General features: G+C 37.3%; 1 protein-coding gene across 2 annotated transcripts; it reads right to left on the reverse strand.

The window, feature by feature from the left end:
- Nucleotides 1-1413: 1413 nt before the first annotated feature.
- DAW1 (dynein assembly factor with WD repeats 1) lies at nt 1414-24876 on the reverse strand. 2 transcript variants are annotated; one of them, XM_075033254.1, is made up of 14 exons: nt 24818-24876; nt 23460-23532; nt 20493-20637; nt 17165-17223; nt 16383-16505; nt 14618-14717; nt 12299-12406; nt 10247-10353; nt 6897-6999; nt 6039-6153; nt 4883-4959; nt 2724-2886; nt 1994-2069; nt 1414-1862 (listed from the first exon to the last, which is right to left on the reverse strand). In XM_075033254.1, exons 1-13 carry the CDS (start codon nt 24855-24857, stop codon nt 2035-2037), a joined length of 1248 nt encoding a protein of 415 aa, XP_074889355.1. In that variant the 5' UTR covers nt 24858-24876; the 3' UTR covers nt 1414-1862; nt 1994-2034. The 2 variants fall into 2 exon arrangements, with proteins under 2 accessions (XP_074889355.1, XP_074889354.1); XM_075033253.1 differs by having other exon boundaries at nt 1414-2069.
- Between the last annotated feature and the right edge of the window lie 1519 nt (nt 24877-26395).

The following is a 26395-nucleotide window of genomic DNA, read 5'->3' on the forward strand; positions in this document are numbered from 1 at the left end:
AATAGGACAAGAGCGCAAAGCCAAAAGCTACTACAGATGTTTGATTCACTGAATCACTAGCATAGTATAAGAGAAAAATCATAAAAGAAAAAGCAACAGAAAATAACCCAACCTGAAGGGTTAAGCAAAAAAAAAAATTTACTTCCTAATTGCAGTCCCAAAGAATCTTTTTTACTTTGTGATTGTTACACAGCAAGTCAGATTTCAGTTTTTAACTATGTAGCAGTATTTGTACACACTTCATTACACTAATTTTCCTCCATTTTTGTCAGCCAGAAATCCCCCATGTCACATCTATAAGTACAGGTGAAAACTGATCTAGGGACACTGAGCAATTCTAAAGTAACACAGAACTGCATTGCCCTTCCTGCCCCTTTCAATTCTGGATTACTGAGATGCACTTTTGATATCATAAATCTTTGCACAAGACAACAGGAAACACCACAAGCATTACAGTAACATTAATATCAGCCACTTCGCCTACTCGTAAAGGTTTAATTTTAAACGATCTGCAGCACAGTGCTTAGTTCTCCCACAACACAACACTACTTGAGACAACCAGGATATTCGCCAACTGATGACAGGCAATTTTGTTTCTTCATTTACATACAAGGATGCTGGCAAGCACTCAGAGACAGTCAAAACACATCAGCATTAGTAACTTCCTACTAAATTTCACAACATTTAGAAGTCAAGTCCATAACCACCCAGAGACATACAATATAAACAAAATACCTTCAAGTTCATTTTCTGCTGCATGCTTCCTTTTTTCCCCTCAGTCAACACGCATACTTTGTTTAATCCTACCCTCTTTGCCTCTTCATCCTTCTTCCAAGGCTACTGGAAGAGACCAGTTGGCTCTGCTCCTTCTCTACTTCCCTGCAAAAAGCAACTGCAGTTTCAGGTGCTCAGCTAGGAAGTGGGGCGAGCTCTGCACAGGTGAAACCTGTTGGCAATTGCTGGTGAGAGGTAAGCCTGGGCTAGAGCTCACTGTAGGATGGTAAATAATTTGTAGTAGTTCCTCATCCACTTCTCAGTTTATGTCACAGTCCTTGGCTCCGACTCTTTGGTGTGTAGAGTTTCTTCATGCTAGCCATAATCTTTGGGTGAAGAGTCAGAGTTGGAGTCACCACCCATATTATTTTTTTTTTACCTCAGGTGAGAATGGGAGAATGAGGACTGAGCAGAAATGAATGGAATGAATGGAAAGATGTGGGCAAGTATGAAAGGGGGGTGAGTGGGAGTTTAACTACAGCATATATGCAATAGTTAATAGGAATGCAATTCACAAATGGTTGCTGGGTTTCTCCAGAAATACCAAGTGGGACATTGTATTACAAGTAGTGAAACTGGCATTTTAACTTAATACTTTATTACACAACAAAAAAATTAATACAAAAGTACTCAGAACAAGTGCATAACAACATCCCTTTCACACCTGAGAGCATTATAATGCTGTATTTTTTTAAATAAAAGTTAGAAGTTAAGAGTGACACAGAAAGAAATGGGGCCATCCTACTGGATTCATTCACACTAATCATGATTTCTCTCAGGTGACTGAAATAACAGAGCCAGACTCTTCTCAGTGATAACTAGTGAAGAGGTAACATGCACAAACTGAAATATGAGAAAACATTCCATTTAAATATAAGGGGAAAAAAACCCAACTTTTTTTACTGTGAGACTGATCAAATGCTATGCAAACACTATTGCTCAGAGAAACTGTGGAGTCTCCATCCTTGGAGATATTCAAAACCACGTCAGTCCTGGGCAGCCTGCTTGGTTGATAGTGCTTTGAGCAGAGGTGTTGTACTAAATCTCCAGAGGTCCCTTCCAACTTCTACTATTCTGTGATTCCATATCTACCAGACATCAGCAAAGTCAAACCTATCAAAATCTAGGTAACTTTTCTACTTCAGCAAAGCTAAAGGCGAACAAAGAAGGTAAAAGAAAACAGATCTGAAAGACTGAGTTTATTGACTATGAAACTCACAAAGTAGGCATATACCAAACTGGATCTTTCCTTCTCTTCTTTCAGTGCCATATTCTACAGGTGTTATCCTTGCTTCCTAGTAATAAACACACATTGTGAAGGAATCATTTAGCTGTATCACACAATTTATCCATTTTTGTTAACACCTACATCAACAATTACCCAGAATACCGAGGAGCCAGAGAAATATTTTTCTGTCCATGACTGAGACAGCAGGACCTACAGCAATATTTTTAGCTGAGATCATCCTGCATCCCATATTTTGGTAGTTCAGTCAAAAGACCAAAGCAATCACAAATACTCTGTTCATGTCTTTCCCCACTCCCACAACTTTTTGTCTGAAATGAAAGAAACCTCAACAGAGTTCAGTGCCAAATACACAAAAGGTGTGCTCCCATTTAAAAAGCTTTGCTTTTTTGCTCATCCAGACCTCCCTCACTGCAATGCATTGTGAGAAAATGGCTTAGTCACTGGTCTGATGCTAGCGTATGCTCATAGGAGAGATGGTAGGTTGTGCCCATGCCTTTATACAAATTTGTACATGGACATATTCACTTAAGGCTCAGTTCAAAAGTGAGTTTTTAGCTTTTCTTGACTATATTTTAAGTTACTGCTGGTGCCTGCATTTGGGATATAGCCCCAGGAAACTTTTCAGACTCTTTTTTTTTACCATAACAAGATTTCAAATGTCTTTCAAAAAAAGAAAAAAAAAAAGGAATATATTAGTTACCTGTAATGATAATATCGCCTTTGTAATTGAAAGCACAAGAGAATATCTCATCAGTATGACCCTCTAATATCTGAAGGCAGTGTCCAGTAGCAGCATCCCAGAGTCGAGCTGTTTTATCAGAGCTGGCTGTTAGTATACGATTGCCTTTAGGGTTGAAACATACCTTTAAAAAAACATAGAAAAGAGTTATATTACTTAGCAAGTCAGTATGCCTAGAACAGGAAGCATATCTAGTGATTAAAGGATGAAAACAGAAACCAGCAGCTCTTGCATGCAGCTTTTCATCTGAAATTAAGGATAGTATTCCACTAGATTCACCCTGGCAAACTTCTGTGGCTGAAAACTTTGTGTATGTAAAAAGGTGTAGATACAATGACCTCACTATAGGATCAAGACTTCAGAACCTTATCCCCCAAACTCACAATTGCTCTACAACTGTACCAACTACATTTAAATGTTATCATTATTCCATTGTAAAATTTATACATATTTTATTGAGTTCTATATTAAATAACATACATGTCTCTAATATCAAAATTTCCACTGAAGGCAGCTCATTTTGTAGTATGTCTTCATATTTGTTAATCATTCATTGCCAAAATTGCATGCATTCCCAGATAATCAGATATATTCTTATAGCACTAACTGGACAATACCAGGTTTATTATATAATGCAAAATTGCTTAATTACTGAGGGCAAAATGCCTGTTCCCCAGAAATCCAATTTCCAAGTAATAACCTTCCCAAGTGATCACAGCTACACAGAACATCTGCAGAAATAGATTGACTTTTCAACATGCTCCCAGATGAGCAGATTCTCACTTCTAGCAAAGAAACCATGCCAGCACTTAGGACCCTGGTGGAAGCTGTCCCTAACCCATGCACATGTCAGCATGTATTCAGACTGCATTCCTCACTGCATCTGCACTGAGTGTAAAATATTGCAGTGAGTATATCAAGTAAGGAAAGATTCACTCTTCTGAACTTAATATTCTCTCAGCGGAGTCATTATAATAGCCAAATCAATACAATGAAAGCACATGAGTTTTTTCACTACGAACCACCCTAGTTTCAAAGTATTAATATTTCAATTACAAAATACATCAAACAAAAGCAGCACAGACTTAGCAGACTAGCCTGGAAGGTAGTGAAAACTATCCATTTGAAAGAATAATGAAAAGTTGCAAGCATCCAATAACAAACTTTGAAAAATGCGTACAATTTTAGAAGTAACTAAATGTATTTGGAACTGAACTTTGGCATTCAAAATTGAGCCAGACAAGACTTCCAGCAAAGTACATGAGCACACTCCTCGTGACTAAGTGATTTTTGAAACAGGCTTTATACTTCCAAGTCCCTTATGCACTTTTGAAAGTAAGACTCTCCATGTATTTTGCCACAGAAATATGTTTTTTTCTGTTCCTCTCCATAAATTAGGTGTGCAGAGAAATGAAAAAGAGTAAAGAGGAGCAGATCTGGTAGAAGCAAGGAATAAGGGTGACGGGAAAAGCCTCAGAGGCAATAGCCTTAAGATGTCATCAAGAGACTAAAACACTTGTGCTTATTCTTTCAGAGAATCTGGGGACTCCAAGGGCGTAATAACACAAGTACAATTAATGACAGGTCAAACAGAAGCTCCATTAACTATGATCATAGTGAGAGAACATTCAGACAGCATCTCCTTCTCTGCTCCCCTGTTCTCTGCTCAGTGATGCAGAGACCCAACCTATATACTGTTTCAAAAAAAGGAAAGAGGTAAGGAAAAACAATCGTTTCAATGTTAACAAAGCCAGGTATCCATGACTGGGAGGGACGGACTTCTTAAGTAGCTTGCTAACTGCCACAGTTCTAAGGAATCAAATAGTAAATAACATGACAATATGGAGAGATGGCTCTTGGTGGAGCCTGTAGGAGTAGCACACCCTTAGTGTGTTATCTTAGGTAAGAATTGGGGAGTTGGAAACAATCATTGACTGATAGCTCTTAGTCAAAAGGAATGTTCTTTTAGTAAAGACAACTTCTTAGCCAGACCTCTCAGTCTTAAATATTAATGATTTTACCACCACATTCTTTAACAGTATTCCTGGTCATGGAATAATTGGCGGATTGGATGTCACACGTAACCAAATAAGAAAAGGTGCAAACCACAAACAACTTACCTTTGAAATTTCACCTCCATGCCCTTCTAGCTTTGCAATGCACTTTTTTGTTTCTGCATTATAGACTCTTGCTGATCCTGTTGTAGTAGATTAGGAGCCATTTGTGATTGTTACACTTCAGCATGCATTTCAATAACCTTTTAATAAGGCTGGAAAGACCTCATCCTCAGGTTTGATTTCAAAAGAAACAGAAGACAGTCTTAACACAGTTTCCCCAAAGGATAAAGTATGTCAAAAAGGATCTGTAATCTGGTTGGAAAAGGTTGACTTCTTAATGGTTTCTGCTGGAAAACTTCTAAAATGTGAATATAAATGTCCACATAGACCATGGACTACTGAAGTCTGTAGTTTCAGAATGCATGTACTATATATTCAGAAAGCTTTCATTGTATTTCAGATATTCATTCTATTTAATGAGCTATTAATTATATTTAACAAGCTACTGATTACATTTCAGGAAACTTTTTACATTGTCTTATGTCTTAATTTAGCAACTACAGCAAATCAGATCCAAATACTGCCCCCAATCCAGTCTGGTATCCTGTTTCTGGAAGTGCAAATCAAACCACTTAAGTATGTAAAAATAATACAGTATTGTCATTATGCACTATAATGTAACACTGTGCAGGTGAATACAAAAAGCTATTGCAATTCCTAAAAAATAATAGGTATGCAAAACTGCTGCATACCAATAATAAAACAAAATGCTTCTTTCACTACCTCTGTATTTTGTATTCTCTTGCTATGCATTTGGAAAGCCTAGTAGCAAATCCACCATTAAAATTCCAACTACCTTTTTTCATTTAAGCCTAAATTTGAGCCACCCAAATCAAACTTCACTCAAAAGCTACTTACCTAAACATTTAAAATGCATTTCCAGACACAAGTGAAATATTTCCCTGCAAGTTTGAAGTTAAATGGGAAAGACATGTTGAGTTGATTAAAGTGTGAAAAATAAGAAAATTTTCACTGGGGAAAACTTCTTTAATTTAATGCTGAACTTTCTATAATGCAACAAACATTGCTTGATCTGTAGTTTCGAGTCGTGACACTCCTCTTTCATCAAGCTACATTCAAAGCAAAACCAAAGGAAAAGGACAAAGGTGGTTTATGCTACTATTGCAATTCTTACAGCAGTCCCAGTCGCTTCACTTACCATCAGCAGAGGCAGTTGCAATACGCTGGCCAGCATAATCAAAGCAGACATCCAGTATTTCATCACTGTGACCTGTTAAAGTTGCTATATGTGTCCCAGTCATAGCATTCCACAGCTGCATAGATAAATAAGGGTTGGGTTTTTTTCTTTCATTGACTAATTTACTTGATAGATATCTAGTTGATTCATAAAGCAACATGTACAGGCTGAGACAGGGAGCCAAGGGAACCTTAGTAGATATAGTAGATATATGGATGTAGATAGGAACTGTTTAATAATTATCTAGCTTATAATGAAGTTAAAGAAATTTCAATAGAGGTAGTCAAGGCCCAAGGGGATGAGAAGTGATGCTTAACGTTTGCATTGTTGAGGCTGGCTGGGGCAGGAGATAGTCCCTGATAACAAGCAGCAGTCGACCCCAAGAACCAGCCAAGACTGGCCTTGTGACTTCTTGGAACTAATTTTAATATGAAGCGGGGATAGATCATGCCTACGTATAGGCGTATTGCGTGCGAAACTCTATGTATATGTAACACTTGACTGTATAAATTTGAAGCGAACTGCCGAGTCAGGCGCGCACGACTTTGGTGGGACTACCCCCCGTGCTGCTCAGCGCTGAATGAACATACCTACTTTACAATCTCACCGATTGTGGAGTCTGTTTTCCGCACGTCATAGGCCCTTTCTGATATATTGTTATTTAACTGGACTTCACTAAAATGAATAAGCTTATAGGTTTTGCATTTAGTTGTAAATTCTTTAATGAATTACATATTAGTTTAAAATAATGCTCTTCCATTTACAAAAGATATATTTTATGTCAAGTAGCTGTATTCAATACAAACTCAACTTTCTTACCATGCATGTTTTGTCCATTGATCCAGTGACAATGAGAGAACAGTCCCAGTTGAACTGTGCACTGCTAATCTCTCCTCGGTGACCTATTAAAGTATGTAACATCCTACCAAAAAGAGAATTTACATTTTTAGTGTGTATTTTGATATATGCATATAAATTATAAGTAAAGTTTATAAAATAGTATAGTTAAGGTGTCAAGTCTTCACCATTTTATCTATTAAAGCAATTAAATGGAGTGGTACAGCTCATTTAGGATTCTAGTACTACATCAATTCTATTTTTTATCTTTGAGACAGAGAGGCAGTAAGGAATAAAATGCTAAAGTTCTTCCTTCTCTTTCAGAAATATTGCAGTGAATGTATTTCCAGTGAAATGTGATGACTTTCCAGTGCCAGAGACAGACTTCTTGTATTCATCTACATACAAAGCACATACAGCAAGTTTTTCCACACTACTCTCCCATTATCCTACTTCAGTGAACTGTAAACAGTACATCTTTAAAACTCCATATAATCTAAACCTTTTATAAAATCCACTGAAGATCAATGGAACTTAATCAGGTAATTAATGTGAGCATATTCCCAAGTAACAGGCAAATGAAAGCCAAACTGAAATATGATTTCTAATCCTCATTAATTCTAAACTTCTTGCTGCAAAAGACTGGCAATACTAGTTCCATTAAATTCTTCAGCTTTAGCTGAATAGAGAGGATACAATTAGCCACTATTGCTTCCTATGAATTACTGGCCTATAAGGCAACGAACCCTAAAAAAGATTAGTTGATATACATACATTGAAGGATTAGTAAATTAGGTTATTATCACAATGCTAATATCACTGTATCATTAATGGAAAACTGTTTTAACTAATGGATAAACTAATGACTAGAAAAACAACTAAATGAGTTTAAAAGTGACTGAAATGTTTTTATTCATTGCATAAGATATATAAGGGTAGCTAATTGAGTATATATGTTAAATGAACAGCAAAGCAAATCTCCTCAGCCATTGAATTTTCTACTTGTTTATGATAACAAAAACTTGATTATACTCATGTCATTTTATAGAATTACTCCTTCTACTTTCTAATAATGTGAGGCCTGCACTGTTATAATTGTGTAGACCTTTATACAGTAAAAACAAAAATCAACAAGCAGAAAACAACAGTAGAAAACTTCTTTTGTGAACGTACTATTTGGCCGTCAAGACTGCTGTTATTGTAATACTCAATACCCCAAATACCTAATAATAAAAAAAGTTTTAATTTAAAAATTAAAAGCTTTAATTTCCAAATTTCAAAAAAGGCAGTCCAGGCTTCACACTTCAATGTAAATACCTGATCAATAAGCAGAATAAATAGCAACATGTGGAACATCTCACAGAAACCACTGTCTATCAGATACACAATTAGATAGAAGCCAGAAAACAGGCTTGTGAAATGCCATAAAAATTTTGCATTTAAATTATTTAAAAAAAAAAAAATCAGCTTCAGTCATAATACTTCTTTAGCCTTCAGTTCCAGTGAAATTTAATATGTGGATGTTCTAATATTTGCACCATAATTGCAAAATTGCAAATAAGAAGGAACTGTCTCTCAGCATCCTGGTATCCAGCACTCCTGACCCCAGTTACAGGCTATTGATTTGTCAAATGAAGCTCTGAAGACACCTTCAACTGAACTGTAGCTGACTGTATCTACCATGGAGAAATTATTGAAATATAGACCTATATTAAAAAGGCATGTTTTTCCCTTGGCCCCCTTTTTTTTTAAATTTTAACATTTTATGAAGAAAATCTTGAACCGTCTTGAAATTTCTTGTCCCTACATCAACTTCCCTCAGGACAATTCTAGATACCTACCCAGAATAAAACTGAGGAACCCAGACACTCATCAGTCAGCCAGCAAGATTAACAGAAACTTCAAGTTCAAACTCAAATTTGGAAAGCAGTGTTTCTCATGTATTTCATATGGTGAATGATGGGCACACAAAATCTCACCTACAAGTTTTTTGCGAATCTACATGAAACTGTATACAGCAAAGTATGATTTGCTCGCAGTCTTTCTGCCTGCAACTTTTCATTATTACTAAATCTATATATGCCCAGCTGCCATCTAAAAGGCTGAATGCTGGCCCTGGCACAATTATATTACCTACTAGGTAATTACCAGAGCTGCCAGTGTTTAAAAAAGAATTTTTTCCTTCATATTCCATTTCCTGGTATTGACCATGATGTAAAGTCCACATTCATTTCTTAGAAAAAAAAAGAATGCAACAGGAAAATCTCAAGACTTTGACTTCACTGCAGGCTTAGATGAGAAGCTGGAAGAAGAAGCTGTTTTTAAACAAAAATATTTGCAAGAACACTAGGCTGAATGAAGTTGAATCCAAAGGCCCGATTTGCTCAAGGAGTGCCTCCTAAGTATTTGCATGCCAAACATTAAACTGCTGGTGTTGAATAAGCTCAAAGCTTATAGGATCAAGCCTTACATGATTTACTATGTGTACATTATTTTTTAAATCACATGATTACTCTCATTTTGAAGCAATACACATTCTTTATTGCCCCAAGATAGCACTATATACATATTTTCTTTTTATATATAAATTTCAAAGATATTCCCCTTGCTCTCACAGAAAAAAAAAGGCATGACTTCTGAAAATGTAATAGAACTGTTATCTTCATAAATTACTTTGTCAGTAATCAGGGCAATCATTTTACTATTCTATTTATGCTGAGTTTCCAGTTGAAAAAGCAAGTGGATTTGTCAGGATAATACAACAAGTTCGTATTTAGCTACTACATTATTATTTGTTGGCATCATAATCAAGACATTTTGTTCTCTGGAGTCAGAAGGGCCCAATTTTCTCCTCTTTATAAATTTATACTGACATAAAGGATTGTGAGAAGGAAAACTGACCCTCTATAGTTTTTAAAGAAAATGTGACCAGAATAATTTTCTATGACATAAAATATACTTTCTTTCTACTTAAACAGTCTATTCCACCTAGAAATTCTAGACACCTTCCAGACCATGGGTTTCCATGTTGATAAAATATTTTCCTGTTTGGAGAATTTATCAGCAACAAACACAGGATCTGTCCATTTTGTCTGCTTCCTCAGTGCTCATAAGATGGAAATTTAGAACAAAAAACATATACAAAAGCATTTCATGAGCAGCATTCCTCTTCAGAAGAACAAAGGGAACAGGAGCAACAAATGATAAGATGAAGGAACGCATACTCTAAATGAAGCAAAAATACAAGGTCTGTAATTCGTAGCTCAACATTGTCTCTTTAAGTTGTCATTAAGCCATGCAATGTAAAATTATATTTATTAGTACTTTAGTACCTGCCAGTGCCAACATCCCACACTGCTACTGTATGGTCAAAGGAGCCAGTGATAATCCTATCTCCAGTGGTGTTGAAAGACAATGCAATAATTTCTGCTGAATGTCCCTGAGAGAATTTTAAAAAAGGAGCATGAGAAAGCAAATTATGACTTTTCCATTAATGCAGTTTAATATGTAGCTTTTTTCAGCAGCATAATCCTTCTATAACCCTTCAATATGTTATTTACTGTCTTGACCAGGAGCGGGGGGGGGGGGGGGGAGAGAGAGAGCACCCTCAGTAAGTTTGTGGATGACACCACGTTGGGAGGGAGGGTTGATCTGCTTGAGGGTAGGAAGGCTCTACAGAGGGATCTGGATAGGCTGGATCAATGGGCCAAGGCCAACTGTATGAAGTTTAACAAGGCCAAGTGCTGGGTCCTGCACTTGGGTCACAGCAACCCCATGCAGCGCTACAGGCTTGGGGAAGAGTGGCTGGAAAGCTGCCCAGCAGAAAAAGACCTGGGGGTGCTGGTTGACAGCCAGCTGAATATGAGCCAGCAGTGTGCCCAGGTGGCCAAGAAGGCCAACAGCATCCTGGCCTGTGTCAGAAATAGTGTGGCCAGCAGCAGCAGGGAGGTGATTGTTCTCCTGTACTCGGCACTGGTGAGGCCGCACCTCGAGTCCTGTGTTCAGTTTTGGGCCCCTCACTACAGGAAAGACATGGAGGTGCTGGAGCGTGTGCAGAGAAGGGCAACCAAGTTGGTGAGGGGCCTGGAGCACAAGTCTTATGAGGAGCAGCTGAGGGAAGCAGGGCTGTTTAGTCTGGAGAAGAGGAGGCTGAGGGGAGACCTTATTGCTCTCTACAACTACCTGAAGGGAGGTTGTAGGGAGGTGGGTGCTTGTCTCTTCTATTAAGAAACCAGTGATAGGACGAGAGGAAATGGCCTCAAGTTGTGTCAGGGGAGGTTTAGATTGGATATTAGGAAAAATTTCTTTGCTGAAAGGGTTGTCAGGCGTTGGAACAGCCTGCCCAGGGAAGTGGTGGTGTCACCATCCTGGAGGAATTCAAAAAGTGCATAGACAACGCACTTCAGGACATGGTTTAGTGGGCATGGTTGACAGTTGGACTTGATGATCTTAAAGGTCTTTTACAACCAAAAAGATTCTATTATTCTATGATCACAATTTTGACAGAAAGATCTACTGGACTGTGGAATATTCAATATCATAACAACTGCAAAAAATCAGGCACATCACTTAAGCAGTGAGCAATTGTCCAGTGATGTCATCAGTGCATATTTTCCATATTTGATTTAAACAGAATCACATTTGTTCACCAATACACACTGAAATCAGATGATTCATTTACAGTAAACTACAGTACAGTTTGTCATTGGTGTTGGTGGAGAGGGTTGGAAAAATGAATGTAAGCATACTTATAAGCTAAAGTTTCACACATTCCACTGCTCTTTGCTCTGCTCAGGGCTCTGAGAAAGTCAAGTAGGAGAAAATGCCTTCCTCACTCTGTAGGCCACATACACCAAAGGAAGCTTATGCACTACCTGTTATTTAGTATTTACATGAGAGAAATACATTGAAACGGCACAGGCCAATCTGAACCTGTGGAATCCCAGCAAGTCATGTAGAGCAGAGACATCACAATCTAGAGGTAATTGGATGGTTGTCCTCTGCTGATGTTTACAGGAAGAAGATCCATACAGATATTGTGTCTGACATTAATGTTCTCAGAGTTAATGCAGAGGAGGTCATAATTTACAGTATAGCAACATGTTTTAATGAGCAATGGAAGGCATTCTAGTCTATAGCAGTACTGTCACTGAAATGAGAAAATTTGTCTTTTGATAAATAGAACTTCTTATAAAATACCATAGCTTTAACATTGCCTTCAAGTTTTCTTAATCTGTTTCATAACTGCAGTCACTCCGGGACCACCTAGTAAAAGAAACTCTGCAAGTTTTGAAACTGTTGTAATGGTTATACTATTATTTATCTCAGCTAGAAAACTAAGAAAGCAAGGAACACCTTTAGAAACATAAGGAAGGCAAACATACACTTAAAGTGACTATTTCTTCTCCTTTCTCTATATTCCATAATTTGGCAGTGGTATCCATGCTTCCAGTTGCCACCAATGTACTCTGAAGATTAAATGATAAACATACCTGTAGCAAGAAATATTGGATGGAAAAAGTGGGAAAGGAGACTATTTATATACATTTTCTCCAAAAAAATGGGTCAGGATTAATATTTTTAAACAAGACAAAAGTCTGATTTAAGATTTTATGGTATACAGAAACACTGCAGAGTTCTTCCAACAGCTCACTAGAAGAGCAACAAATCCTTATCACATAGCTCTGGATGACTACTCAAATCAAATGGACTAATTGGCCGCTTTGCAACAGCAATGCATTAAAAAGACTTACTGAAAGATTTCCTGTATTGTTTTCTGAGCCTGGATTAAAATTCACTATTCAGGTTCTTCATTTTGTGTCACAGGGAGAAATTATTTAGTTCACAAAGTTTTAATGAAAATCAAGACTGAAGCAGTTTGTTAATTTGTTAACAGTGCATAGTTAACTGGCAGAGAACTATGTATTCAGTATTAGTATCTGTAACACAATAAACTTGTGCAATCTTAATAAACAGCTACAAATTTCTAAACATCCTCCTCTAACTCCAAGAAGTTTTAATCACACACACACTTTCACACTCTTGCGTGTACACTTATCCTCTCACACAGGATGACTGGGTTACAAGTGCACCCCCCTTCTCTAGGAGTATGTGTTCCCCTACTTGCACATACCTTTCCTAGGAGACGTGAGTGCTCTAGCTTTAGCTGAACCCATGCCACTTCCTACAATCTGCTGATCCACATGCCAGAGAGAAGGCATCCAAATTCACATATGCACATCTTATAGGAGGGACAAGGGTGCCTTTATGTTGAACCCCATACTACCAATCCACTAGCCGGATGCCAGCTCCTCATGGTGTCTCCAAAAGGATGGCTATGCTCTCTGGTCTAGGCAGAGACTGTGATGCCCAGGGTGACTTCTGGAAGCACCAGAGCAGGTTTTGACAACTGCTGCCTCCAGACTAATGTATCCTCCACCCTGTTATAAATGGCCTTCTTTTATCATCTTCTACTTCTTTCTTTTTCTTTATTTCAAAATTCTACTTCTTTATTTCAAAATTCTCTTTGAGGTTCTCCAGTTACTGTTCAATCCAACTGACAGTCCTTCCTAACACTATCATTTGGTAGGCTTCCTCTTTAACTTGATCAGTTTGGGGCAAAGACCCTCCAGACAGTTTTGTGTACCCACAAACACACTCTATACACTCACACTCTTATCTTAACAGGTGTCATTATCTAGACCATTTGCCAAGAAATTGAGAGGCCTTTAAATATTTAGCTAACTGATTTGTGGAAGCAAAATCACTGCAGCCTGTCTCAATAAGCAAACACGTTCTCCATTGTAAGGGATAACTGTTTCAAAGTATCCAGAGATTTAAAACCCAGCGAAACCAACCTCACCTTCCACCAAGGTAAACCATCATTTTCTCACACTAGTTACAGGCCTCACAATCGACAAATTAAATTCCAATTGTTTCCAGAAACAATTGCAGGAAATGCTTTATTGAATAATGATTGTATAGCTATTTTTGTTAAAAAATATATTCTGCATTGAAATTAAGAGCTTCAGTGGATTTGCTGTGATCTTTTAAATCGGAATGCTATATGTATCAAGATATTTGCTATTGCTAATAGGGCTTCTAGTGCACTGGAAAGGAAACCAATCATTTTTAAGCTTAAGCTGTTTTCATTTCATACATCTTTGACGTTTCACCATCCCACATATTCCCATTTAACACACTTAAAATTTCAGAAATTCATTCTTCTATGGCTCCAATTGGTCCTGTACGTGAAGTACAGATCTCAGCATGAAAGTCAGCAATACAAGCAATGATGTTCTTGTGTATTCGGGTCTGCAAATATGAAAGGCAATACAAAATATCTAGAAAAAAATGAGATATGTAAACAAATCAAGGAATAAATATGTGTAATAAATTGAGAATTCTGATTGTTATGGTTTTTTTCAAAAATGTTTTAACATTTAGCAAACAAGAGAAATTGGAAAAAAGTAAAGGAATAAAAATATCATTTCAAACTGTACACAATGTTTTATTCTATTTCTTAAGAACTGTCAGACTATCTTTTCTTGCAGTGCAGAAATGTTCACAATATCTGAATGTGTGAACAGATGCAGCAGAATACCTGCCCCTTCCAATGTCAGCTCACAGGGACTTGGAATCCACAGCCATCAATGATGGTGTGAAGAAACATAAAAGAATAAGAAATGTCCATCAGTACTCACTATTTCTGCACTATGTCCTCTGAAAGTATAATAACATTTTCCTGTTTCTGTACTCCACAGTTTGCAGGTTTTATCAAAAGATCCAGTGGCAATCTTGTCGCTAAATGGAAAAAATCCTGTCATTTTTTTTTTAGGAAAAAAACCTCTGACCTCAAAGACAGTAGAACTCACAGAAACAATACCTAGTCATCGAAACTTGCATGCATTTTGGTGCATCCTGCCGCACTACAAGATCTTGGAGCAGGATTTCACAAACAGAAGTTATGTAAAGGGTAAAAATTAGCAGACATAATAAGTTTCTAAAAAAGCCACTGTGCCTATCCATTAGCACAGAAGTGTTCATAACTGATGACTAACCTGCATTAGGGATAAGGTTATCTGCTGTACTTCCAGATGTATTCAAAAGTTATGTCATTTAATCAGATAGCATCTGTTTATCAAGCCTTATAAACTCTTATTATAAGCAGTAAATCCAAATTTCAGAGGTCAAACTCCACTCCCACTGAAGTCAGTAGAAGTGTTATGACCAACTGCAGTTAAAGCAAGACTGAACTGAAGTGAGGTACCCAGAAAATGTAGCAAGGGACACTGTACCAAAACCTAAAGATTAGCAGAAAAAAAAGTTCTTTTTTTACTGAACTTTTAAATTAAAATTAGCTCAGTGTCATCAGGTTTTTGCTTGCTATATATTGCTTCTCCATGTTTTTGTTACAGTCTAGTTATTGATCTTTGCACAGATTTTTGTCATACATTAGTTTTTTCAAAGTATATAAAAGAATTTCATTAACTGCTTTTTTTAAAGTAAAGAATAGTATCAGAATATAAGACATTGATACAGCGGATTCTAGGTTAGATAAAGGCTTTTCATTTAGAAGGAAATGACAATGCTCCAAATAGCATAACAACAAGTCTTTAACATTTATTTCCTGATGTTAACTGTGTATTGCTTAACTGATAAATAGGACATCTGACAGTGAAAGAAGTAATGTGATTCAATATAAAAATAAGAATTAATTCCTCTTATTTTGCAGAGAAGCAAAATTATTTACTTACACATGACAGCTTCCTCAGGAAGCACGTGACAATGAAACTTCAGTAGCTAACATATAATTCCCTTCACCTAACAGGTGGCAATTCTAACGTAGGGCAAACAGTTATTGCAGAAAACAAGAGGCACAGATTCACATTAGACATTCACACAGCGGCACCCTGTGGATTTTATAAAAATTACTCAACAGCTGTGACACTTCTAAATCATGTCCTAAATAATAATGAATGTGTAATAGCAAATGGAGAAATCCACTTTTGTTATGATGGAAACGTCCTTCCTCCTTAACTGAAGCAATACAAGCTGTCATAAGTACTTATATCTCACATCATATACAATTACGTGGAGGCAGTAAAGAATGATTAACATTCAGAACACAATCTGATCATGTAGATATTATTGAAATAAATCTGTGTTTCAGTATATTAAACTGACTTATATATGTATTTTTCAAGACACTGAATACCTAATGAAATTTATGTTCTGAATTTCTAAATTTCATTTTAAAAAATTATAGCAGAAAACATGCTTGAATGTATCTCTTATACAAATAACATAGTGTCGTCCCATGGTGATTAGCTATAGTTGAACTTTACAAATTCAGAATTTGAACTCTTTCAATTTGAAATAGTCTATGTTAAAGTTTGAGTAATAGTTCTGTATTTGCAAAATAATATGATTAGCAATTATGATATATCTCAGAGAAAATGTATTTACCCATAGGGATTATTGAAAGCTATTGCATAGACAACGTTTCCATGTCCCTCCAGTGTATGTAGCTCTTCTCCTGATGCAGTATCCCATACTTTGCAGGTTCTGTCATAGCTTCCAGTGATAAAGCTAAAGCAAAGTGAAATTAATTTCTGAATACAGTAAATATCTTACTGGTCCTGATGCATAGTCAAATGAGTTATTTCCACAGATTTCAATTAGCACTGTCTCAGACCCTAAATATCTTTCTTCTTTCAAAAATATAGATTTATGATCACAGAGGTTACTTTTTTTTTTAAAACATTACTCATAAAAAAACCCACCCTTGTTTCTAATCTTTAAAGTATTTCAACTAGAAAGCAAGCTGCTGCTTTCAAGAGAGGAAGGAAAAAATTATAAGACACATGCCCACAGTGAAATCAATTAACATGAAATTCCACTACAGTGAAAGTCCCAAATGAATTTATGTCAAAGACTCATTTAGCTTTTAGTAATATTCACTTTATTGCCGTAAAGGTGCTTCTTTCTGAAATATGGTAATTGTCAACAAGCTATCACCTTGGAAGAAAAAATTACATAAATTGAATGTCACCTGCTACTTTTTTGCATCTCCCATTCGTTCTCCCACAGAGGCCTGAAATCTAATCCCCAATCATGATGGCAGCTGCTTATAAGCAGCAGAGGTCAATTTTTTTTTCAGCAAAAGCCCTGAAATTCCTTTACAATTTAATTTACAAATACAAAACTTCAATTAGTGATTATGTATTTTGACTTTGAAAACAACTTACCGGGAACCAGATTTGTTAAACGCGACATTAGTCAGCGGTAATATGTGTGCTCTAAGTACCTGAAATAGAAGTGGGGGGAGGGAAAAGAAAACAACATTTGATGCAAATAAAAAAAAATAATTGCTCAAAATATTCAATAGGTTAATATTTTCTCCTCCTCCTGTCAGATTAGCAGTTATAGCTGTAATACATTAATCTCTAACTAAAAAATCCCCCATGCCTCAGCAGGTTATCACTGTGGATATTATATAACAATGATTTCAAATTTATATTTTACTTGAATGAACTGTCTTTTCCCCCACGTTTGCTTTTTCTCCACCTTCTCTGAGACCAGCAAAGTAACCCTAGACCAGAGCTGAAAGGGCAAAAACAAATGAGTGAGGAGACCGTGCCTGGTGAGATAACTGATGAAAGAAATCCCAGCTAATATTAAGCCTTATACAGTGAATAAAGAGATCCAGCTGAATTGAGTATTTTGAGTATTTTAGGTTATGGGATGTTTTTAGCTAGTGTATGATTTTGTTTTAAAAAACAGGAAGAACAGAAATAACTACCTCTATGTCCCAAGAGGTTGTGACAAAAAAGGCATGCAGAACCATAACAAAGACACTTATCAAGACAAAATTCAAAGAGGGAATTTCAAATTTGATGTCTGCCTGTATTGTGTAGGTTATGGAGGTCACTGTTTTTCTAACATTGCTTCTAAGGTCCTTTAATCATACTATATATGTTTCACATAAATTATCTCATAACCATAATAATACATATTAAGATTTGTTAAACATAGGTGAAAATGGTTTCAGATACTGCCAATGAAGGTCAGCATACCATGAAACTTTGAAAATGACCAAAAAAAATATAACCTGGTTTGTGTTTGAATAAGCTGGCTACTGTGTAACAGGGTTTGCATTTGAACAACTTTCACCTATTACAAGCTGGCTTCTGCTTGATTCTAAAGCATAATAAAATCATAACCTAGGAAATCACAGCAATTGTTGACAGTGAAGTAAAGGGATGTTAAAAATACAGCACTGGTCCACTAGGTCTTCTTTGTAGGGTAAGAATGAAGAAGAAATTATTTATTTATTATTTATGCCATTTAATCACTGACATATTACCAGAGCTTCAACTTTTTCTTTTTATCTCTAGCTTTCTCAGCTGCCTGTCTCCAAAAGGAAAATGAAAGGAGCTCAGAAGTCTTCTACTCAGAAGAGTAGGGACTGATCAAAATGGAAATAACTATGGTCAAGTGAAGGATTGACAGAGGAAGAAACAGAAAATGTATTTTATGTTAGAGAAACAGCAATTTCTGTTCTCTAGAGAAAGTGAGACAAGTTGTACTTTCAGCTACAGCAGTGGGAATTGGCAATCAAGATGTGGAAAGGACAAAAATATTTTGCTTTTTTTGAAAGAGCCACAGTATACAAATATCTGCATATGAAAATAGATAGTTATGGAAATTTATGGAAATTTGATCCATGACATTTTTAGGGCTCCATGCAGGCATCTCTGAACAACAAACATATTTAACAATTATGAAAAAGGGAGGAAAACAAGATGGGTTTATGTTCAATTTCAGATCCCTGGACTAATTCCGTTCTTCTAATGCCCAGTGCTGCAGTTGCTTCATCCACAGAACTTTAAGCAAGAAAGAAATTTTTGTGCAAATGATACAATAATCAAACCCTAAGGCAATATTAAAAAAAAGTTCTGCAAAATCTGCTACAGCAGTCCCTAAGACAAAAATCTGCAAATCACTACAGCATACAATTGCTATGTAATAGTTTAAGACCTGAGAAATTGTTACAAAATCTTGTTTCTCTGTGGGGTGCCTAATACAACACTGTCACCACAATTATTGGAAATAATGAAAAGATGGATTTATACACTCATTTAAGATTATGCTCCAGTGCAACAGGAAAAAATATTAATTTCCAAACAATGCAAACACATGGAATAGTTTTTGGGGGAAAAAAAAATTATCATTCCCATCTACCTCCTGTATTTTATCAGTATGTCAGAAGCACCTGATATTCATGTTTCATTTACAAGCCTTAAATGGAAGTGAAACATAAACCAAGTTATTTTCACACACTTCTAACTACTCTTGAGTGAAGGCAATAAGCCAGCACTGACTGGATTTGCCTGACTCTCGTATTTCCAAATACAGAAGCTCAAACGTGCCACTATACCCAATGAAGAACAAATACATTATTTACACTGAAATTTGAACAAGCATTTGATTATTTGTCAGTCTCTGTGATGAACAAACAATTTTAAAAGCTTGTGAATAGCAAGGCATTATCTCAGTTGAGATAAACAGAAACTTTTTAAATTTAAGATGCCTTATTACATAGCTCTGTTTTCAAGGTTAAATACACAGACCTTTACAGAATTCACCCAGATGTGTACTGTTGGTCAAAAGAACCCAAGTTTTATCCAGCAATATGTAAGGGGGTTTTTTAGCCAAACAAGCCAACACAAAAATTCTCCCTTTTCTCTCTAAATTTAAGGTAACCATCAATAACATAGCACTGACCAGCAATTTTTAACAGCTACGTATTGCCATCTGCTGACACAATAAAGATAGCACACTTAATTATTTCAGATTGCAACACGCAATCTGTGGAAGTAATTTTATTTTTATTTACACAATTAAATACAATTAAACCTATTCTCTTCTGACAGACTGAATCCTGCATTTGAAGCCCTGAAAGGTCTCTCTAATCATTGTTCTTAAAAAGCTTACTCATTTAAAATAAATTTTTGAAGTTCTGCCTGTAAGGTGAAGATCAAACTATCAATATTAAAACATAATATTAATGGCAGAAAGTAATGACAACCAGTATTACTGTATGTAGCAGAATACATAAACCCCCCATAATTTTCACAAAATTAAGAACAAGTAGACAAAGGTATGAAAATATTTTGAGCCTTTCCCAACAGCTAATTTACTTGGGGTCTATTTACAGGTTTTGTTTAAACATTTAAACCCATAGTTAATAGGTATTGCTGGTCCACAGAGTCTTATCTGACAAATAAGAGAATTATTTCTTTTAATCCAAAACACACCTTTTTACATAAGTCTGTGTAAACAGAGTCTAGGAACAGTTATACCTCCCAGCCTTTTGGGGGAATTCCTGGCAGACATAAGCAGGCCAGACTCAGTCGCTCTAAACAGTGCAGAGGTGATTGAAAAGAGCCAAGAAATTGGTCATAAAGTCCAAATTTTGCTCTCAGGCACAACATGCAGCAGTAAAAACATACTCACAACATCACAACTGAAACCCCCCAAAATGCCCAAAATTATATTAAAGATGCCTTTTACCTTAAAAAGACAGAACTTGTGATCCTCTTTTTCCCCTAGCTTCTCTTGCAATCTTCGCACTAAATGAATGACGTGTTCCTTGCATGAAGCTGTGATGAGAGGTTCTCCTTTTTGAATTTCTTCTACTAAGGCGATGGCGTCTGTGCTAATTATGAGGGGGGGGAAAGAAAACCAAACCACCAGATTTCATCCTCTGGCAATAACTATGAATATAAAACCAAGAATATTATTTACCTGCAGAGAAACTGAAGTAAGCAATTGAATTATATGCATTTATGTTATTCTGTAACAGCTTAAAGGAATATGGATAATCGTTCTTTGTTTCTGTACTTCCCCCCCTCTCTTACTAAAGTGGTTCAGTAAGATTTGACTTTTACAAATTTTAGCTTGGCAAGAAATTTACCTTTTCAAAGGGTTTCCACAAAGGGTCAGATATCGGAGATGTGTATCCAGAACTGATAGTTTTGGAATAAATATCTAAATTAAAGTGGAATTTCATAAATTCCAAATGAATTGCCCATGAAGTAGAAACAAGATAAATTATACATGGAGGGTGTTAAAATTATCTTTGTCTGTGGCTTCACAAATCTAGGCCTGTTCCTGTAACTCTTAGTTATGATAATAACTTCCAAAACGTGATCCACAGTCTATTGGTGCCCATGGAGCCCCCAGGAAGTGATTCACAGCTACTCTGAGGAACTGGATCATCTTTTCATATCATCAGATAAACTGCTGATTCCTGGCCATCCGTGAGAAACTGAGGGTTGACAATACTGAGCAGTCAAAGCACCAACATACACTTAAAACTAGGCCTAGCAAGAAAGCCTAGCATTTCTGTTAGTATGTAAGTTATTGCAGTCTAAAGGGGATTTTCTGTATCAGTCCTCTAAATGGGAGCCACTAACATCCCCATAAATTAGTATCCTCTCAGTGTTTATACTCCTGTTAAGTAATACCAGACAACTTATTTCTTTCACAAAGTGACTTGTTAGGTTTTATCCATAGTACTAAACTTGACAGTTCCAGGTAGACAAAAATGAATAATTTTTAAATATGGATTTTTCATCTTGCACGTGCAGCCTACATTATCTACTAACTTTGGCCCACATGCAAGGACTCTTCCATATCAATGCTGGTATTAAGACAATCATATTATTTCATGCCCTTCTGCTTAATAAACTCTATGGATATTGGCAACTTTGTTTAATGGTGCCATTCTTTTATCTTTCTGAAGCTCTTCCTACCAGAGGTGGCTGAGTAGAGCATGTAGGCTGACTACTATGACCAAAACCATGTTAACGCCCTCAGATTTCTTTTTTTTGGTTTTTTTTTCTTTTGGGTGCCTAGAGGGAGGCATTAGCTGGAGGAAAGTAGAAGAAATAGTTTGAGAGCTGAATAAAACTTGGCAATCTTTCCATGGTGTTTGATGACAGCCAAAAAGTTCTGTGGAAAAACTCCACTAGATTTGACATGCAAATTCATGAAGTGTTCCATACTTTTAATGTGTACAAATAGCTGATGGGAGGGAATAGAGGCAGGCAGACTTTTCTCCGTACTGCCCACTAAGAGGACAAGAGCCAATGAGCACAAATGGAAGAAAAAAAACCCCAAACAAACAAACAACCCGCACAACCAAACCACCAAACAAACAGGAAATTCAATCTGAACACAAAAATACACCTTTTTGCTGTGAGGGTGATCAACCACTGGAATAGGTTTCACAGAGAGGTTATAGAGTCTCTATCCAGGAAATATTCAGAACCCAACTACACATGGTCCTGGTCAACCTACTCTAGCTGACCCCGCTTTTGATGGTCTCAAGAAGTCCCTTCCAACCTAAATGATTCTCTTATTCTGTGACATGACATTATATTCTGTCACTGAATGCACAAAACAGCCAGTCAAATAACCTCTCAAGCACTGGTACATAAATTGCATGTAGCAGTATTAAAGCTAATTCAGCATAGTTACTTGTTAAGTCAACAATCTCATTACAAAAAATTTGTCCTATTCTTCACAACGAATACATATGAGAGTTTCAGATTGGTGCTTTCCAACTGTCTGAAAGCCAGAGGCAGATGTGATTGAATGTTGTCGTCCACACAGCAAGTCTCACTTGCTTCCTCATGAAGTGACCTCTGCCTTCTACCTTACCTAAAGATATCCTATCAAACTTAAATCTAAACTTGACTTTGAAATACATTGTATTTTTTATTCTTTAGTTAGGCCAATCCCTGATTTTTAGATATATCAAGCTCCTGCAATTTCTTTCATCATCTGTAGAAGAGTAGAAAATCAGATTATGCACTCTTACTTGTTCTTTCAAAGAAGCCAACTGCAATTAGGTTCACAACAAAAGAAACCAGAAAACTTCCATTACTTGCAACAGAAGCAGATACTTAGTTTCTCCACACAAACATATGAGAGGGAATCACTTAATTGCCTACCTTACACCACTTTAGCTATGGTTGTTAGGAGGATTAATTAATTAACAGGAGAGATCTGAACAGATGCCTAGTTGTTATTTTCAGTCATTTCAACAGAGGTCATTTAACCAATGTAACTAGGGGCTGAGTTTGACCCATTTTTTGAAAACATTCTGAGGATCAGAAATACTATTACAGGACCTAAGAACTAACTGTCATTCATTACAACATTACAACATTAAGCACTGCATATTTCTGTTGGCTTTGTACAGGCATCCTGATAATCATAACTCTATAAGCAGAATAAGGCTTCACCTCTAAACAGAAAAGCATGGCAGTAATAACCAGCTGGAATGCAAGATTCTGTATTTAAAATAGTAGAAGAATGATTTGGCTAGGTTATTTTCTTTTCTGTGTGTGTGTTTTAGAGAACAAAGACATAGCTGACCTGAATTACGTTTAAAACAATCAAATAGAATTGTATATGAGCATGCTATAAAACAGCAGAGAATGCTGTTATCTGAAATAATATCATACTTACTCAGGCCTAAGATCAAGTAGATCTATAGATCTGGTCTTTGGCTCACTACCTTGTACATATTCCAGAATAATTCCTTAAAAAAAAAAAAAAAAAGTGATAAAAAGGTCTTGGTTAGATGTCCGGGATTTTATAGTGGAAGCAATCCTTCCACTTTTATTGCTCTACTGACTTCAGCAGACCTAATTCCAGTTCTTGGAACTAGAAGGAGGTTGGCTGTTCTTGCTGAGAGTTAGCAGGGTGATGACCAAATCTGATGTGTTTATATCATAAAAGATATTAAACATTATTATTTATGAGCCATTTTCCATTCTGGAAATGAACAAGCTTTTTTCCCCAACAACTTTTTGCATTATTTCATCAGCTCTATTTTCAAAGAAGCTGTCCTGAAGATACTTACTGTAGTTTGGTGTTCCAAGAAGCCTGGAAAACATGTTTTACATAACCTAGTATATTTATTTCAGTGATTGCAAAGGCCCGTGTGCAGTAATGTATAGAAAATCATAACGCTTTCCATTTCTAGGTATGCTAGGGCACCGCTGCACCTTCTACTGAGCTGAAGGATTAAAATGTTTAACCTCATTGCTTCCTGTTTTGAAACAGTTGTTAAAAGAGTTCTGCTGCTTCTTTGTTTTCTGTAGGAAAGGATAATTTAGATGAATTTTTATGTCATTTTGCATTTTACCAAATCCATAGGAGAAGTATTTAATTTGAAGGAAAGATCTGTTATCACAATACACTTCCTGAGCTGGCCATCTCCCTCTTGTTTCACTTCTGAAAATTCAATAAGTCTCCTGACTAAGTTCGTGATAAATGATGAAGACAGCTTAACAGCATAGCTTTTCAAAGCATGACTCTGCTCAGAAAATTCACAAAACAAAGGAAGAAAAAATAAGAAAGGTGGCAACTTTTTGCTAAACAGGCCTGTTGATAACATATATACATTTTTTGGTGCCAACTGCTGTCACTTTTGACTTTTTAAACTCTGTGCTACGGTGCTAATAAGGCTGACTTGATTTTGCAATGATAAGTCATTAATTACAGCCCCGATCGGCGATGAGCTGCTTCCAGCTGGAAGTCTCTCAACCAACCCAAGCGCCAAAATACCCGCACCTGAAGTCAATCCAGCTGCAGGGGCGCGATCTACCCGCTTACTCCTGCCCTAGCCCACGACAGAGGTGAGGAAAACCTCCATTACAGGAGGCCCCCCCGCGCCTGCCTGGCAGGGCCGCCCACCACACGCCCAACGGCAGTCCCCACGCGCTGCCGCGGCCCCGGCCCCGGCCCCGGCCCCGGCCCCGTCGTGCCGGCGCAACGGCTGACAGGGCAGGGAACCGGCCTCCCCGCGCCCCGCTCCGCACCCGGCGGGTAGTAGCGCAGCAGCAGCCGCCTCAGCCTCATCCTCCGCCGTCGGCCCCGGGGCTTCGGCCCGCTACCATAGCAACACCCAAACAGCGCCTGCGCGCATGCGCGCCCCCTCCCCCCCGCCGCCTTCGGGCGGGAAGGGCCGCTGGGCGCGGCGGGTCGTCGGTGTGGCAGTCACCCGTCACGGCTGAACGCCTGGCGTGCCCTCGGGCCGAGCGGGCTGTGTCAGGCATGGCGGTGGCTCTTCAAGCCCCTCGGCCCGGCTCTTGGCATCTACAAGGCTAGCGCGGGAAGGGAGCCCGGCTGGGCGGCCAAGGCCTGCCGTGAGGGAGCAGGTCGCCCTGAGTTTATATGGCACTGTTTCATTTCCTACTCTCAATTCTTTTCTATTAATTCATAGTGTTCAGGGCTTTTTACTGTTATTTTATTTCATCAGAACTATCCATTATGACTGCAAGATGTTACCAGAGTAGTAATAGCCAACTAGAAGCCCATCGCTATTTGTACAAACTTAGGTTTGCTTTTTCCCGGGTGTGTAGACTTAATTATAATTATTGCGCTGAATTTTATCTACCTTTTATTGTCCTTTCACTTAGTAATGCAAGGCTTCTCTGCAGTTTTCATTGTCAGCTCATCTTGACCACCCTGAATGCCATCAGCTAGGACTGCTCACACCACATAATTCATACAGAGCTGCAAGGGCTTCTAATTTATGCCATAGAAAGGCAAGTATCAGATCTTCAAAGGCTACAGTGCGCTAAAAAATGATAAAATTTGGAGTGCCAGAGCCACAGGTAAAGGCATAACAAATGTATGAAAGCTATTTGAAAAGCAAATAGTGACTTAACTACTAAGGAAAGCAGGCAAAGATTAAAAAAAAAAAAAAAAAAAAAGAAAACCTAGTCATCTTAATTTTTTTAAAGTGAAACTCAGGACAGATACATGAGTATGAAAATACTGTTTCATCAGAGACAGAAGAAAAAATATATATGAAAAGAGATAACCAACATGGAATCATTAGAAGATTATGTATTACTAGAACTAAAAATTTGAGTCAAGCTTTATGCAGAAATGACTGTAGAGCATCAACAGGAGGAAGCAGTGAACTCATTTTCATTTAGCAAATCTCCTCATAGCCCACATTATTGACAACGGGTCAACAGAAGACAGTCCCAGTCAGTGTTTAACAATACGTGACTTTTCCAAAAGCACCGGTATGGCTCCCTACAGCTTCACTTTGAAGACAGTCCTTTGGTTTTTGAAAGCCAGGAAGTAAAACACAATGGCCAATTCCAGATTTACTTTGGGACATGACTGGGGGACAAAGTGGTCTCTGGGTTTTTCATTCCCATTTGTTTGTTTAAATCTTTTGTCTTATTTGTATGTGTAAAGTCTTGAGGCAGATAAGAAATATTTTCATTAAAAACAAATAATTTGAACAGCTTTCCAACAGAATTGACTTACTTGGACTAACTGTATTTCAAAATAACTTTGAACAACCCCTAGTCTTGGTAGTCTCCAGTTTCTTAACAGCTTTTTGTATTTGTTTAGCATAATATGTATTCACCCAGATT

Source organism: Buteo buteo, chromosome 7 (genome assembly GCF_964188355.1).
Source record: "Buteo buteo chromosome 7, bButBut1.hap1.1, whole genome shotgun sequence".
NCBI lineage: Eukaryota > Metazoa > Chordata > Aves > Accipitriformes > Accipitridae > Buteo > Buteo buteo.

Excerpts from the sequence above, each read along its gene's own strand:
- DAW1 (XM_075033254.1), bottom strand. The coding sequence starts at position 24,857 with ATGAGGCTGAGGCGGCTGCTGCTGCGCTACTACCCGCCGG. Across the intron at positions 4,960-6,038 it reads TGCAACTGCCTCTGCTGATG|GATCAGCAAGAGTCTATAAT; the intron begins GTAAGTGAAGCG and ends CTACTACAACAG. Across the intron at positions 2,070-2,723 it reads AGGCGATATTATCATTACAG|GAAGCAAGGATAACACCTGT; the intron begins GTAACTAATATA and ends GTTTATTACTAG.